The 13,021-nt window shown below is 36.9% G+C and overlaps 1 protein-coding gene across 4 annotated transcripts in view; it reads left to right on the plus strand.

Moving 5' to 3' along the window:
• SEMA5A (semaphorin 5A) overlaps positions 1-13,021 on the plus strand; it is a 314,285-nt gene that overhangs the window by 240,920 nt on the left and 60,344 nt on the right. For all 4 annotated transcript variants that reach the window (XM_058024733.1, XM_058024748.1, XM_058024741.1 and 1 more), the window contains one exon: positions 4,677-4,824. In XM_058024733.1, coding sequence (XP_057880716.1) covers positions 4,677-4,824 — 148 coding nt within the window. The remainder of the gene's footprint in view (positions 1-4,676; positions 4,825-13,021) is intronic.

The following is a 13,021-nucleotide window of genomic DNA, read 5'->3' on the forward strand; positions in this document are numbered from 1 at the left end:
TGATCCTATCATGGCTAATGTATCAGGCAGCTCTGTGCTCGCTGGCCATTCCCTTGAAATCAATGGCAATATTTGCCAATTTAAAGCATTGAAGATAGGTTAAACTGTTTCATGCTCTGCTGCTAAAGGGGTGCATGGGAAGGGGGGAAAGCAGTTGAGAGATAACAGCAAATACTTGTATTACAAAGCAAAGTCCCCTTGTAGAAGTAGGTCAAAAGTGCAGCTGATGTGCATGTAGACAGAATATGGAGAGGGAGTAAAAATAACATTGTAACAAAATTTGCTAATAAAAGAATAATTTTATAGTTAAGACTCCAGATGGAAGACATCTTGATCAATTCCTTAGGGGCTTAATTTTTCTGATTTTTCCTGTATAAGAAATATTCACTGAAGCTGCTGGAAATTCTCTAGATCTTATTTTATAGAGTCTGTAATATCCTTTCTTGACATTATCATGGGGTGAGAATGTTTGGCCTTTCTGTGGAAAATGCTGGAGATATGGCCTCATTAAGTCCACTGGTCCCCCTCCTCTTTGTGCAGAAATAAGGGACATTAAAATGTGAATTCCTTGCTTTCAGCGGATGCACTTATCTTCTATTACACAGGAAAGAATAGGAAAAAAACATGGCAATTAGAAAAGTAAATTGGCTACAGACAAGGAGTAAATGTTTGAAAGCCCTGGATATTTTGGCGTGTATAAAACAATTAGAAGCAGGACATATTGTTGCATTATTTTGTACATGGCTCTGAGCAAACATTTAGCTTTTGGGCTTGTTTCCATGAGAAAGAGGAGCTGCTGAGAGTCAAGTGCCTGCCCTGTATAGCACTGCTTGTTTCTGAGCAGTGTGAACAAGCCCAATCCCCTTCAGCAGAGCAGCTTTAACACCACAAGGCTTTAGGCTTGCTTACACTCCCATGGATGTCTTGTCTTCTGGGAAATGTCTTTTCCCACCCTCCTTGCTTTCTCTGCTCCCTCTCTTCCACAGAAGCCCCTGGGACCACATGCCACCTTCCACAGTCTCTTGGATAGGTATTTCTGTCAGTGTAACAATCTCAATCCAGTAGGGCATGTGTATGTCATGTGCCTGCCTTCAGTTAAAGGAATCTGGCATTCCCAGCAGCCTCGGTATAGTCTGTGCATCCCAGTAAATCACCAACTGGTAATCACAACTACCCACCACAGAACAGTACATTGCACAAGGATGAAGCTTAGTTTGTTTTTCTTAAACACATGGTAGTAGTATAGCATAGTTCAAGATTACAAAATATTTGTTTAAGTAACATCTCTCTGTGGAATAAAAAGGGCATACTAGTAACTGTCATGCAATTAGCCCATAATACTCAGTGCTGGATAGCAGCACTGAAATAATTGAATAAATTGATGTCTTACTAAAGGCTGAGATCTTTATAGAAATAAGAAAAGTAATGTTAGTTGCAATGAAGTTGTAGCTGTAAAATTTGCTGTAGGCACTAATAGCTCTGGACACAACTGGACAGAGGAGGTTCACCCTTCCCCCAGTATGACAATTCCTTTATTAGGGCATTTGAACTTGGGCTCACTTCAAGGGAAATGTGAAGGGTCACTGTACAAAACCCACATTTCTCTAGGCTGTTCTCCATTCTGACCTTCCTGCAGTTAGGTTAGGGGAGAGGGCAGTGCTTTCACAGATTCAAGTTTCTTGCATTGCATGTTTTGTTGAATTACTGTAAAACGTTAGCCCTGTGGGTCCTGAGAACAAAATTAAGAGGGGAAGAAAGAGCAAAAGGGAAAAAGGGTTGCTGAGTGACTTGAAATGCAGCCAAGAACAGATATAATGAAACTTGGCTCAAAGCCCCATGCTGTAGCACAGTTCTCAAAGATCAATTGCAAGGATGTCTCTAGCTGTGAAAACATACCTGATGTTTTCAGAGGCTGGCTGGTTGAAATAAAAATAAGATTCTACTTTTATGCTGTGTTGGTTTTTGGTTTGTTCTCTTTGGGTTTTTTTTTTTTTTTTTTTTTTTTTTTTTTTTTTTTTTTTTTGTCTTCCTGGAAAAAAAAAGGAAAAATTGACAGTGTTGACTATTAAAAAAAAAAAAAGCAAACAAAAACCAAAACTGTTTTCTAAATTGAAGCAGTTTGCATAGAGATTTTAGGGCATCTTTTCAGCTGCATTTTTAATTAGTGTTGGATAACAGAATTGCCAGCCCTTTGAAGTGCTTTCTGTGAAGGGTCACTGTTATTAGGTTTCTTTTCTGTCTCCTGCTGAAGTGAGAGATTGGGAGGTGAGGCACATGGGCACTAAAAGAGCCACTGCATAGTGGCATGACTGTCCTCAAAGTGAGATCTGTCATACCTACCGTCAGGGGTTCACGAGAGTGAATGCTTATGTGTGAGTCAGGTGTCTGAACTTCCACTGTGGTCTGTAGGAATTTAGTCAATACAGGCTGTGGAGAACAGTAATTTGTGTCCTTCTGCCGTACATTCCTTAACTTCTTCAAATCCAATCATTCTAGTCTCCCTAGTTTGTATTGACAAGATTTCCATTGCCTTTAATGGCTGCTTAGATGTCTGTCTCCCATGCAGCATTTATAGTCCAAGAAAATCAATCTGTACATTGAGGGGTGTATTTAAATGACCTTTGCTTTAGGGTGACATAAATCATATTTTTTACTGGGCTGTTTCTTTCCATAAGCTGTTGCTCAAGTTAGATGACTACTTCATTTTTAGGTAGCTAAACTTTAGCTGCCTTTATTTTAAGGCAAGACAAGTTCCATAATTTTACTCCTTCATGCCTGAATATAGGTAATTTTCAACTTCATGGCAGATTTGCTTCAGCCTCAGTGTATCTCCCAAATTAACTTAACACATCTTCATTAAGAACTGAAATTATGCAAAGTTTGTACTAATTTGACTAAATAAATGCTGATGTTACATCTATATTTTATTGACCATACATTCTCAACAAATTATCTAGAAGAAACTATCACACACATTCACATAAATGACTGCATGTGACAAAGAAAGTGTGCAGTTGGAGTTCTATGAGAAGAATATTCAGGCACAGAACATTCCTATGTATCTTTAATATAATGTGAACTGTAATGTGTTTACCCAAATTATGCACTGAAGAATTCTGACACCAGATTCATAAATATTGAGGGTTTGGGCATTTTTTCCTTGGTGTCCAGAGGAAAGGTCAATATAAGCTGTGAATAATTTTCTTAACTCTACAGAAGCAGAAAACTAAATGTCACTCCCCTATTAACCTCTCTCCCAATCTTTAGATTTTGATGGAGTTGCCCAGACCTAGGGACAAAGTTTGAATTTTAGGCTCCAGCATATGCAATAAATCTACTTTTATATGTTACTTACACCACCAACATTATTTTTTTTGCCCTCCACAGAGTTCCAAATGTTCAAATTCCTTATAATGAAGAATAATGAAGAATTAGAGCTTGCAGATATTGGGGCTTTCTGAATACTAGCAAAAAACCTGTTGTTGTTATTCTTGTTGAAAATGACAACTGTTCATACTATCATTTCTCTTTTTGTAGAAAATTAATACCTGGAGTATTAGAGTCAGTTTTGACTATAGAAGAGTGCTAAGAGATGAAAATATGTTAGAAGGGCAATAAGACATTGGATTTTGGATAAATGGTGTAAAAACTGAGGAAATACTGTATCAGATTGATTTGTTCATTCAGGACAGTCAGTATTGTAACAAGAGCTACCCAGATGCGTCCATAAAATATCAGGCAATTTCTTTAGAGTTGTCTGTTTCCTAACTATGCTGTGTGTTTGCTTTATCTAAGTAAGAGTTTGGTTTCTTAGAGAGCCCTAGTCACACTGGCTGATGGCCCAAATCCTTTGGACCTGTGTAGAGCTTCCTTAAAAAGCAGCACGTGCTATGGCTGGAATTATTGGATGGCACACTCAAAAAATCAGCAATCTAAGGCTTCTACCAAAATTGAAAAAAACTCAGCTGAAGCTGGGACCTTCCCATATTCCTTCTGAATGTATTGGTACAAAAATGACAACTCAATAGTGCTTCCCTCAAGAATGTACTAGGTCTCTGAATCAGTTTGCAGCCTACAGGAAAATCTTTCAAAGATTATAATAGCTAAAAGCAGCCTTTAAAAGATAAAGTAGTAACATTATCAACAAGTGCAGTTCTTTATTGCTAGAATCAATGTTGTAGCTCTTATATTGTCCATAGAAGCAAAAATGCTATGAAAAGCAAGTGTAGCTATCTGAAGATGAGAGAGATAGATCCTAATCAATTCTTAGCTGTAGACTGATAAAAGACTGCCTGCATGAATGTTTGCCTTCTGTTTGGTTGACTGCCATGGAGGCATAGCCACAACTGGTTTTAATAAAGTAGTTTGCAATCTTGCTTACGTGACCACAGTACAATCGCGTGGCTGCATCGCATGGAATGTTTAAAGTCACTGAATAAAGCAAACAAATGTTTCACCCACACAATGCAACCCCAAAAAAACCCACTCGAATGTTTAGACACTCTGTACAGTGTTACAAATGTTAGTGAGGTGCTTAATGAGTAGGGAGAAGCCCTTTGTATAAAATATTTCCCTGCACAAATATCTGTCTAAATTATGCAAATGAGGGAGGTTTTATGGGAGGTCTTGTCCTGATAATAAATAGATTCTTTGCCTCCTTATTTCTCTTCTCACAGGTACTGCAATGAGCATTTGTTGTGCCCCCTTCATGTGTTTTGGACAGGCTGGGGGCCATGGGAGCGCTGCACGGCTCAGTGTGGAGGAGGGATCCAGGCACGGCGCCGGACTTGTGAGAATGGCCCTGACTGTCCTGGCTGCAGCGTGGTGAGCAATTTTCAGCTTTCTCTTCATCAAGTATCTATGGCCATGTGCCACAGATGTCTCTATGCCATAGAATCATAAAATCATTTAGGTTTGGACGGACTTCTAAGGTTGTTAACCATTAACCCAGCTCTGGCAGCTCCTCCATTGAACCATGTTCCCCAGTGCCTCATCTATGTGTGTTTTAAATGCCTGCAGGGATGGTGACTCACACTACTCTGGCCACTGTGTTCCAGTACCTGATAACCCTTTCAGTGCAGAAATTTTTCCTAATATCCAATCTAAACCTCCTCTGGCAAAACTTGAAGCTATTTCCACCTGTCCTAACACTAATGCTCTATAAATGCCCATAAAGCATCTGCGTATGTCTATAAGCTCTACCCCTAACACGAGTAGTCAGCAGACTGTTTTTGTCTCTGTGTTTCTTGTGTGTGCTGAAATCCACACAATTTATCAATCAGAAATATATACAATTCAACTTTTTCACAGTTATCATCTAGAATTTAAGCTTCTTGAGGCAAGGTTGGTGCAGATGTAGATGTGTTGTTGCAGGTTTAGAGTGGTTTTTTTTTTATTTTTATCATCAGAGAGCATAGGAACCCTAGCTATGAGCCCAGGACTCTAGTGTACCATGTTCTGTGTAGCAGAGAAAAAGCTAAGTTTCACATCTAAATACATTAGGAGCCAATCAGTGGATGCATGGAAGCAGCAGGAAAGTGCTGAGGTGATACTGATTAGCAGTGATCTCGGCACAGCAGCAGCCTAGCAGCTGGCAGGCTTTGAATTTACAGTGGGATGATTTGAATGAGTAGAAGTGCTTTATTGGTACCCAGTATATTAAGAGAAACATATAGGAAAACATGTAGGGGATTTTTCTTATATCTGAATACAGGTAGGTAGGCAAAGAGGAATTTTTTTTTTCTTTTTACTATGAAACCACTTTTTACATGTCTTAATTTCAGAGAGGCCTAATTATGAGGTTTTTCATAAACTGTGGTCTGTTTGTTAGACTGGCAGTAATTCAATGCTAAAGAAAGGATAATTTATTACCTTTTTCTAATTAGATGGTTTTGTGTATTTTCCCAGGATTTGTTCTCTTTTAAAAATTTATTCTGATGATAGAATTGCATTTTGAGTAGATTAAAAACATCCAAGAGACTTGTTCTTTTATTTCAGTTAAACTTTAGGAATTAACCCAATAAATTAGAATTCTATCAAGTTTTCCAAAATATTTGTCTCTTCTCATGGTACATCAAAAAAGCAGACATATGGTCTAGATCTGGTGTTAAACCTTCCTGACTCTCACCGAAAAGAGCACAATATGATGGTTTTCTCCCTCACTTGTTCCCATTTATCCTATAATAATGTTTGTGAAATATAGCAGCGTTTTATTTCGCAGAGGATCTTCCCATGGTCTTAAATCAAAAGTATGTGGCTCTAATTTGCTTGGAGAGCTCTATGAGGAAAGTAGGAAAACCTTTTGTGTAAAAATTTCTTATTATAACCAATTTGAGATTAATGGTACTGGAGTTTGTAATTTATTAACAGTCTTAGCACATACTCTGCTGCACCATGGAATAGTTAACAGTTCAGCTGTGGAAATGTTCTGGAGATTTTTTATTAATTAGAAAAGTATTGCATTGCTGGTTTCAAGTTTTGGAGTACATAGTTGTCTTGCTAAAACTTGCCACCAGTGGAAACCCATCCAGTGTAGAAATCCTCCATAAACTCTGGTGCTCTTGCAAGACAAAGTAGATGTGTATAAATTAGGCTGTGGTATAAAGTCTATGTTCTGTTTGAGTTTCACTGAATTTGAACCTTTGAGTTCCTTGTCTTGATTCAGACATTCCTGTCTTTGCAGCCATAGCAGGGCATAGTCACTAATTGAAACTGGAGAAAAAATACTTTATTTCTCTCAGAGTTTGTTTCATTAATCGAAGAAAGTGAAATCAGATATATTTATATGCCTTCTTTTAATTGTTGAAGGTTTAAATATTTATATTAATAAAGTGTTATGAATGAGAAGCGCCAATGTGAAACCTGTTGGATGTTATTCTGCTTCAACCAAATTTTTAGTATTATTGTAGTAGGTAAGTATTTTTCCAAGCATTTAGAATTATGAATTTTTATTATTGTGAATTAAGGAGAAGTTAAGGTGACTTCTTACTACTGTTTTCCATTCTTTTCTGGCTATAGTGATACTCAGCTTAAGTTTTGCAAGACATTTAGTGAATTTAGTTTCTTTCAAAAAACTTTTATCCTGAGTATCTCTGAGTACTTGATAATCTAAAACAATCTTGGGAAGTGTTGTAGTGAAATTGGTAGTAATCCATACTATCCACTGTTTGTTTTGTCTGGAGTAAAAGATGTTATGAGGCAAACATTTACCACTTGAATTAAAGGCATAGTTGGGAGTAGACTCAGGAACTTAAAGTGCTTGGTTCTCTCAACCATTAAATGATGGCTTTAAACTATAAAGAGACTCTCCAGGTTTCTGGTTTACCTTCTTCAGTGAGGATGAACTCTGTGAAACCTTCACAACATTTGAGCAGCATGAGTTGCAGCTGAATAGTTCAGTGTCTGTGGCCTGTGGAGAGGAGAAGAAAAAAGGGTAGAGGATTGGAGATCTTATTATTTAAGAAGAGATAGTAACTATTTCTTCTTGAAGTGAAAAGAAATTTTTGATGCATCAGAGGTGTGAGATGGATGAAATGCTGTCTTGGGACCCCTTTCAGCTCTGCTAGTTCTTTGTTTATGGAACTTCATTTTTAGGGAATTGTGGGAAAAAACAACAACAGCAGCTGTTTTTATAAGACTTAAGAAAGAGAGTCTTACAGTATGCTTGCCAGCAGTATCAGGGGACCAGATTTAATTTTTTAGGATAACCTGCCTCTTCTGTTTTCCCATCTGCAACCTGGCTGTGAGACTGCAGTATAGCCAATCCTAATCTATTTTCCTGTCCTTATTTTGCAGCTTTTAACATATTGATGGCTATGTCTGTGTCCACCTAATGATTGATACCACACGATTTTTAATGAACAGTGTTTCTTCCTTTTAGTTTGATTGTATTTCTCCTAGGCTGCAGTATCACAGCAGGCAGCTATTGCCTGTGCTTGTCTTTTTGAATGTTTCTCATCAGTTGGTTCCTTGACTTTATCTGCCTTATAGCAGATAACAGCCAAGCTGCTTGAATATTTTTTATCAGAATTCAGTAGAGTTCCCTACTGCTATTTCCAAATTATTTTATAAAATAATAATGATAAATTCTTTGATGCATATAAATATTCCACAGAGAGAAAACTGTGATGGTATCTTAAAGATGCATCTGTAGCTTAAATGCACTCAATACATGAAAATGGATGGCCAGAGACTTAGGACTGAAGGCATTTTCACTGAATATAGTAAACCATAAATCAATATGATACAGGAGAATTAGACCACAGAGACTCATAAAGGTCAAAAAGATGAAGTTTGAAATCAAAATCTGGAGTCATAAGGACCTGTCAAAGTCTTTAAGTTAATCAAAGCTACTGAAGAGTGCTTGAAATTGCCTAAAAAGAGATAGAACCGTCACAACCAAATTTAAGAGCTGCTAAAATCTGGTAATAGAAATCTTAAGCATATCACAAAACAGATATTAATCTCATGTATACAGGTGATACAGGCACTAGAGAAGGAACTGTGGAATTCTCAGGACTGTGCTAATGTGACTCAGAGGACAAACATCTTCAGATTTTACAGCGTACTCAGATAAGCCATATGTTTCCTTCAGAAAATGCTTCTTTTCCCTTGAGAAGCATAATCTCACTTGAATTTGTCTCAGGCCAGTAATAAAAGAATAACTTTTTAAAAGAATTATTAATAGAATGAGGAATCTAGTTTGAGGCTGAAGTTGAGTGACATGCTTTGTGTGTATACTTGTCTGGGTTCTTGTTTCAGTCATACTAACATATACATTAATCTTAGTTTTTGTACTGAGTGACTGGTAAATGGTATATACTTTCCACATACCAAAACAAAGCATGCTGTGTTTTCCTGCTAAATAAAAACAAAAACAAAAAAAAAAAAGAGGAATTTTATCTGTTTCTTAGAAAATAATAGCTATTTTTGGGGGTTTTTTTGTCTTGTGGTTTTGTTGGGTTTTGTTGGCTGCTTTTTTTTTAATTATTAGTATTATTGTTTCAACATTCTGGAATGGTAAACTTTTTTCAGAAAGTGTATTTATGTTATAGCACTTTTGTAATGAAAGGGGATGAAAAAAATGAAAAAGTCAGAATTTTTTTTCTTTCATCAATTTTTTAAAGAGAATCTGAGGATGGAAGGTTTTCAGAAGTACTTTGTTCATTGGAGAGAACAGTCTGCCTTTTTTTACTTGCCATCTCACAAAATAAGTTTGAAATTTATAGTCTGGAAAAGTGACCATAAAATAAATTATACGTTTTTACTAGTTCTTTTTTAAGTTTTTGACTTAAGAAAAATCATCTATATCATAACCAGAAAACAGTCTCACAAGCATGATGTATAATAAATTGTGCTATTTATATGATGTTTGCCTACTTTATGCTCATTCGCTTTTTCAATCCTTTTTTCTTCTGTAATGCAAACTTTATTGGGTATTAACTTATATTTGTTTTTATGTTTTATAAGTGTAACAGAGTAGAACTTCTCTTTTTTGATGCTGCACATTCTACTGCAATTTTAAGCTACACAAGTTAGTTAAAGAGGGTAAAACCAAAAAAACCCCAAAATCATAAGAAATAGTTTTTGAAAATGCTTAAACATCTTGATCAATGGTACAAAACTGCTTACCTTGGTCAGTAAAGTGAGTTACCAGCTTGGCATTCATGGTCAAGGTAAATGTGAAATATGAACTGGTTGAACTGATGTGCATATATATCCAAATGTGAGCTGTTTAAGGTGGTATTTGAGCATCCAGCAATCATTTTTCTATTTCATTTATTTAGTTTTGAAAAAGAGGCTAAACTGTAAGGTGTTTGCTTTCTTGCTAAGAGTAGTGTGAAGCATCCCTTTTTTGAGAAATGTAGTTTTTAAGGTAACTTTAAGCTGTGAAATACATTTTTAGCTGCTAGGAAAGTGTCACTACTCTACTTCAAAGTATCCAGTTCAACCTGTGACAACTGACACTGACTGCAGTCCTGTTCTGAAATTCCTGTAGCAAGCTCTTTCAGGGACTTCCACGTCATGTAAAATAACTTCTTTCATTGACCAACGCCATCTGATTTGTGATCACTTTCAAATCTAATTGTAAGGGTTTGCCAAAGTGAACACATTCTAGAACTTTGTATTGGGCATATGTGTATCTGTCATACAGATGATGAATGTTTGATTCAGAACTCCAAATCTTATTTTAAAAACTTAGGAAATAAATGTTAGTGTAACAGGGTCAAGTGACAGCCGCATGCCTCCATCCAGTTAGGGAGTTGTACTAACCAGAGACAGGAGACCAGATTTCATTCAGCCCGAATTTGTCCCACAGTTTCCTGAAACACCAGGCACACTGGAGTGTGTCCTGTCTCAGGTCTTGCCATTTGTTGCAGTTTACAGCAGTACTTGTGCTGTAGATGTAGTTTTCATTATTGCTATTTAGATGTGATACTGTCCCCCCAGCTCTGTGAGGCCCTGTGTTTGAGTTTTCCTCATTACTGCCTCTGATAACCACAGAAAAATTACCTGAAACCCCCCTCAGTGCAGTGCTGGGCTCAAGGACTCACTGTTAAGAGATGTGAACTTTGACTGGGTTGGTTTTGGATGCAAATGAAAAAGGAGAAAAATAGGAAGAAAGTAGCTTGGATAGCAAAGTTTTGTGCTACACTAGTTTTAAATTGAATTAATGAGCAAAACTGAAATGTGAGGATATTTCCTAAGGACTTGTGCTTCATGGAGCCTAAATTTTTTTTCATTGCTGTGGACCTAGAACATTCAGTTATCTCTGGAAAGTAATCCATAACTCACTGAAGACTGAAAACCAGAACAAAAAAGTAGATGGCCTACTTCTAGCTTAGTTTTATCAAGTAATAGAGCTTATGGGATGATGTTGTGGTCTGTCAGGTATTCTTACTCTTCTGCTCAAAAGTAAGGCACCCACTCCCCCATTACAAATATGTTTGATGGGAAAGTGGTCTTAGATGACAACAAGGAATTGGGACAAGTTGCATGAAAAACAAGGGCCCAGTAGAGGGAAAGAAACCTAAACTGGTTTCTACATTGCAAGACAAATTTGCAGCTGAGTCCATTGCTTGCTCCAAGTGGCGTCAGGTGCTGTACACTCATTGGTGTCAATGGGTGTACGTTTCAAACGTTGTGTTGTTTGGGACTAGACACACATCTCTTAACTTTTGGCAGTTGGACTGCTAAATCCTTCAGGCAGGAGCATGAGAAGGGGAAATATGAGAGGATTAAATGGATCAACTTAAAAGACTTGAAATATAAACTTATAGGAAATCAGGCTTCATTACTTCCAGTGCTTGTGGATCTAGGGGTTTTTTGTATGGGTTTTGTAGCTTTATTTGGTACGTAAGTAAGTATTTCCATGAAACCAGAATTGACATAAACAGGGAGAGCTGTTAAAAGAAAAAATCTGTCCTGGAGTATCCTGGACTTCTTGGAACAACTAAAATTGTATTTAATATAGGGTGTTTTGTTTTTAAAAAGAAAAAGAAAAAAAAAGTAAACCTCTAATCCAAATTTATGGAAAACAAAAAATCAACGAGGTAAAGACAGGCTGCTTCACCTGATCTCTGATTTTCAAATTGCTGAACAACTCCAGGGTAAAACATAATTCTGATGTAAATGGAAAGTGCAGTGCAGTCTCTTAGGATATTACTAGTGTAGACCACTTCATATCTTTCTGACATTGTTCTTCAAGAAGATAAAAGGGCTTTCTGAGAGTCAAAATGAAGCAAATTCATGATAGAGTGGTTAAATAGAGTTAATATTAGTCATAGTTGCTTATATATCTCTGTTACATCAATGCTAGCTTTATCCATCTTTACCCACTGGACATACTAGTTGTTTGTCCTAGAAGGAGAAACATCAGGTTATTGGAAGGTTACTCTAGATCTCCTAAAGGAATGTGTTTAGGCAGATTTTACTTATAAGTGTTTTTAACCATTTTGGAGTAAAAATTTGTATTATATTTTCTGGTGACCTGAACTTTTGGGGCATCGTGGCTACAAAGATTGATTTGCATGTCGTATAGGAGGCACTAGATGTCTCTGAGTGCTGAAGTAATGGAAATCAAGAGTTTTGTATCATAATTGCAATCATGAACTCAACAGAAGCTCCTGCTTTCACCTTGAAGCACAGCGAGGAACAAGACAGGAGAATGACCCTGGTGTGTGAATTTTTTATTATTATAGCTATAAGCCAGAATGTTTGTGCAGTGGTGAAAAAAATTAGGTTCAGTTATAGCATTTCGTTTCAGCAAGATATTCCCAAGGAAGACAAAATGGGACTCTAGGGATTCATATATATACTAATCTCAGAAGGGATGATTGTAGCAGTCTGGACTGAAGCTGGATAAAATCACAGTTTTTGTTTCGCGTATTGCAATAATGTGATTTCTCCACCACTGCTGTTATCTTCAAAGCTGAGCTTATTTTGAAGCTGAATTTATCTGACAGCTTTGTGTCAATGACTGAAGTCATGAAAGCTTATTATGGTTTCATCTACAAATTTCAAAGTCTCTTCCATTACAAAGATATGTCTTTTTCAAGTGTGGAGAAATTAATTTTGCTGTAGTCAGTTCAGTAGCAGCCTTCATAGTACAACTGTAATCAAAAAGGGAAAAAGGTGCATGAAGCATAACATGGAAAATTACCTCAGAAACCTGATAGAGCAGTTACATAAAATTCTTCTGTAGCCATGCTTACTGATCTTAAAGGATATGGCCCATGGTGGAGGTGGGCTGAGCTCAGGAAAGTGTTTCAAAGGAAGGAAAAGATCAGGATTCCCGTAAATCAGAGTACCAGGGTTCTAGTGTATGAAGGACTAATACATAAATTAATGACAGGCTTAGAGAGGGAACATTGGGGTTCCTGTGTACTTTATACTGTGGTATACTGAATTTTAAGGAAATATGGGCTAGTGAATGGAATTCATTTCTATCCAAGGCATTGTTAAATAATGTAACTTGCTGCAATAAATTGTTGAGGCTTAAATCTTAAGAACCAATAAAATT

The sequence above is a fragment of the Melospiza georgiana genome, chromosome 1 (assembly GCF_028018845.1).
Source record: "Melospiza georgiana isolate bMelGeo1 chromosome 1, bMelGeo1.pri, whole genome shotgun sequence".
NCBI lineage: Eukaryota > Metazoa > Chordata > Aves > Passeriformes > Passerellidae > Melospiza > Melospiza georgiana.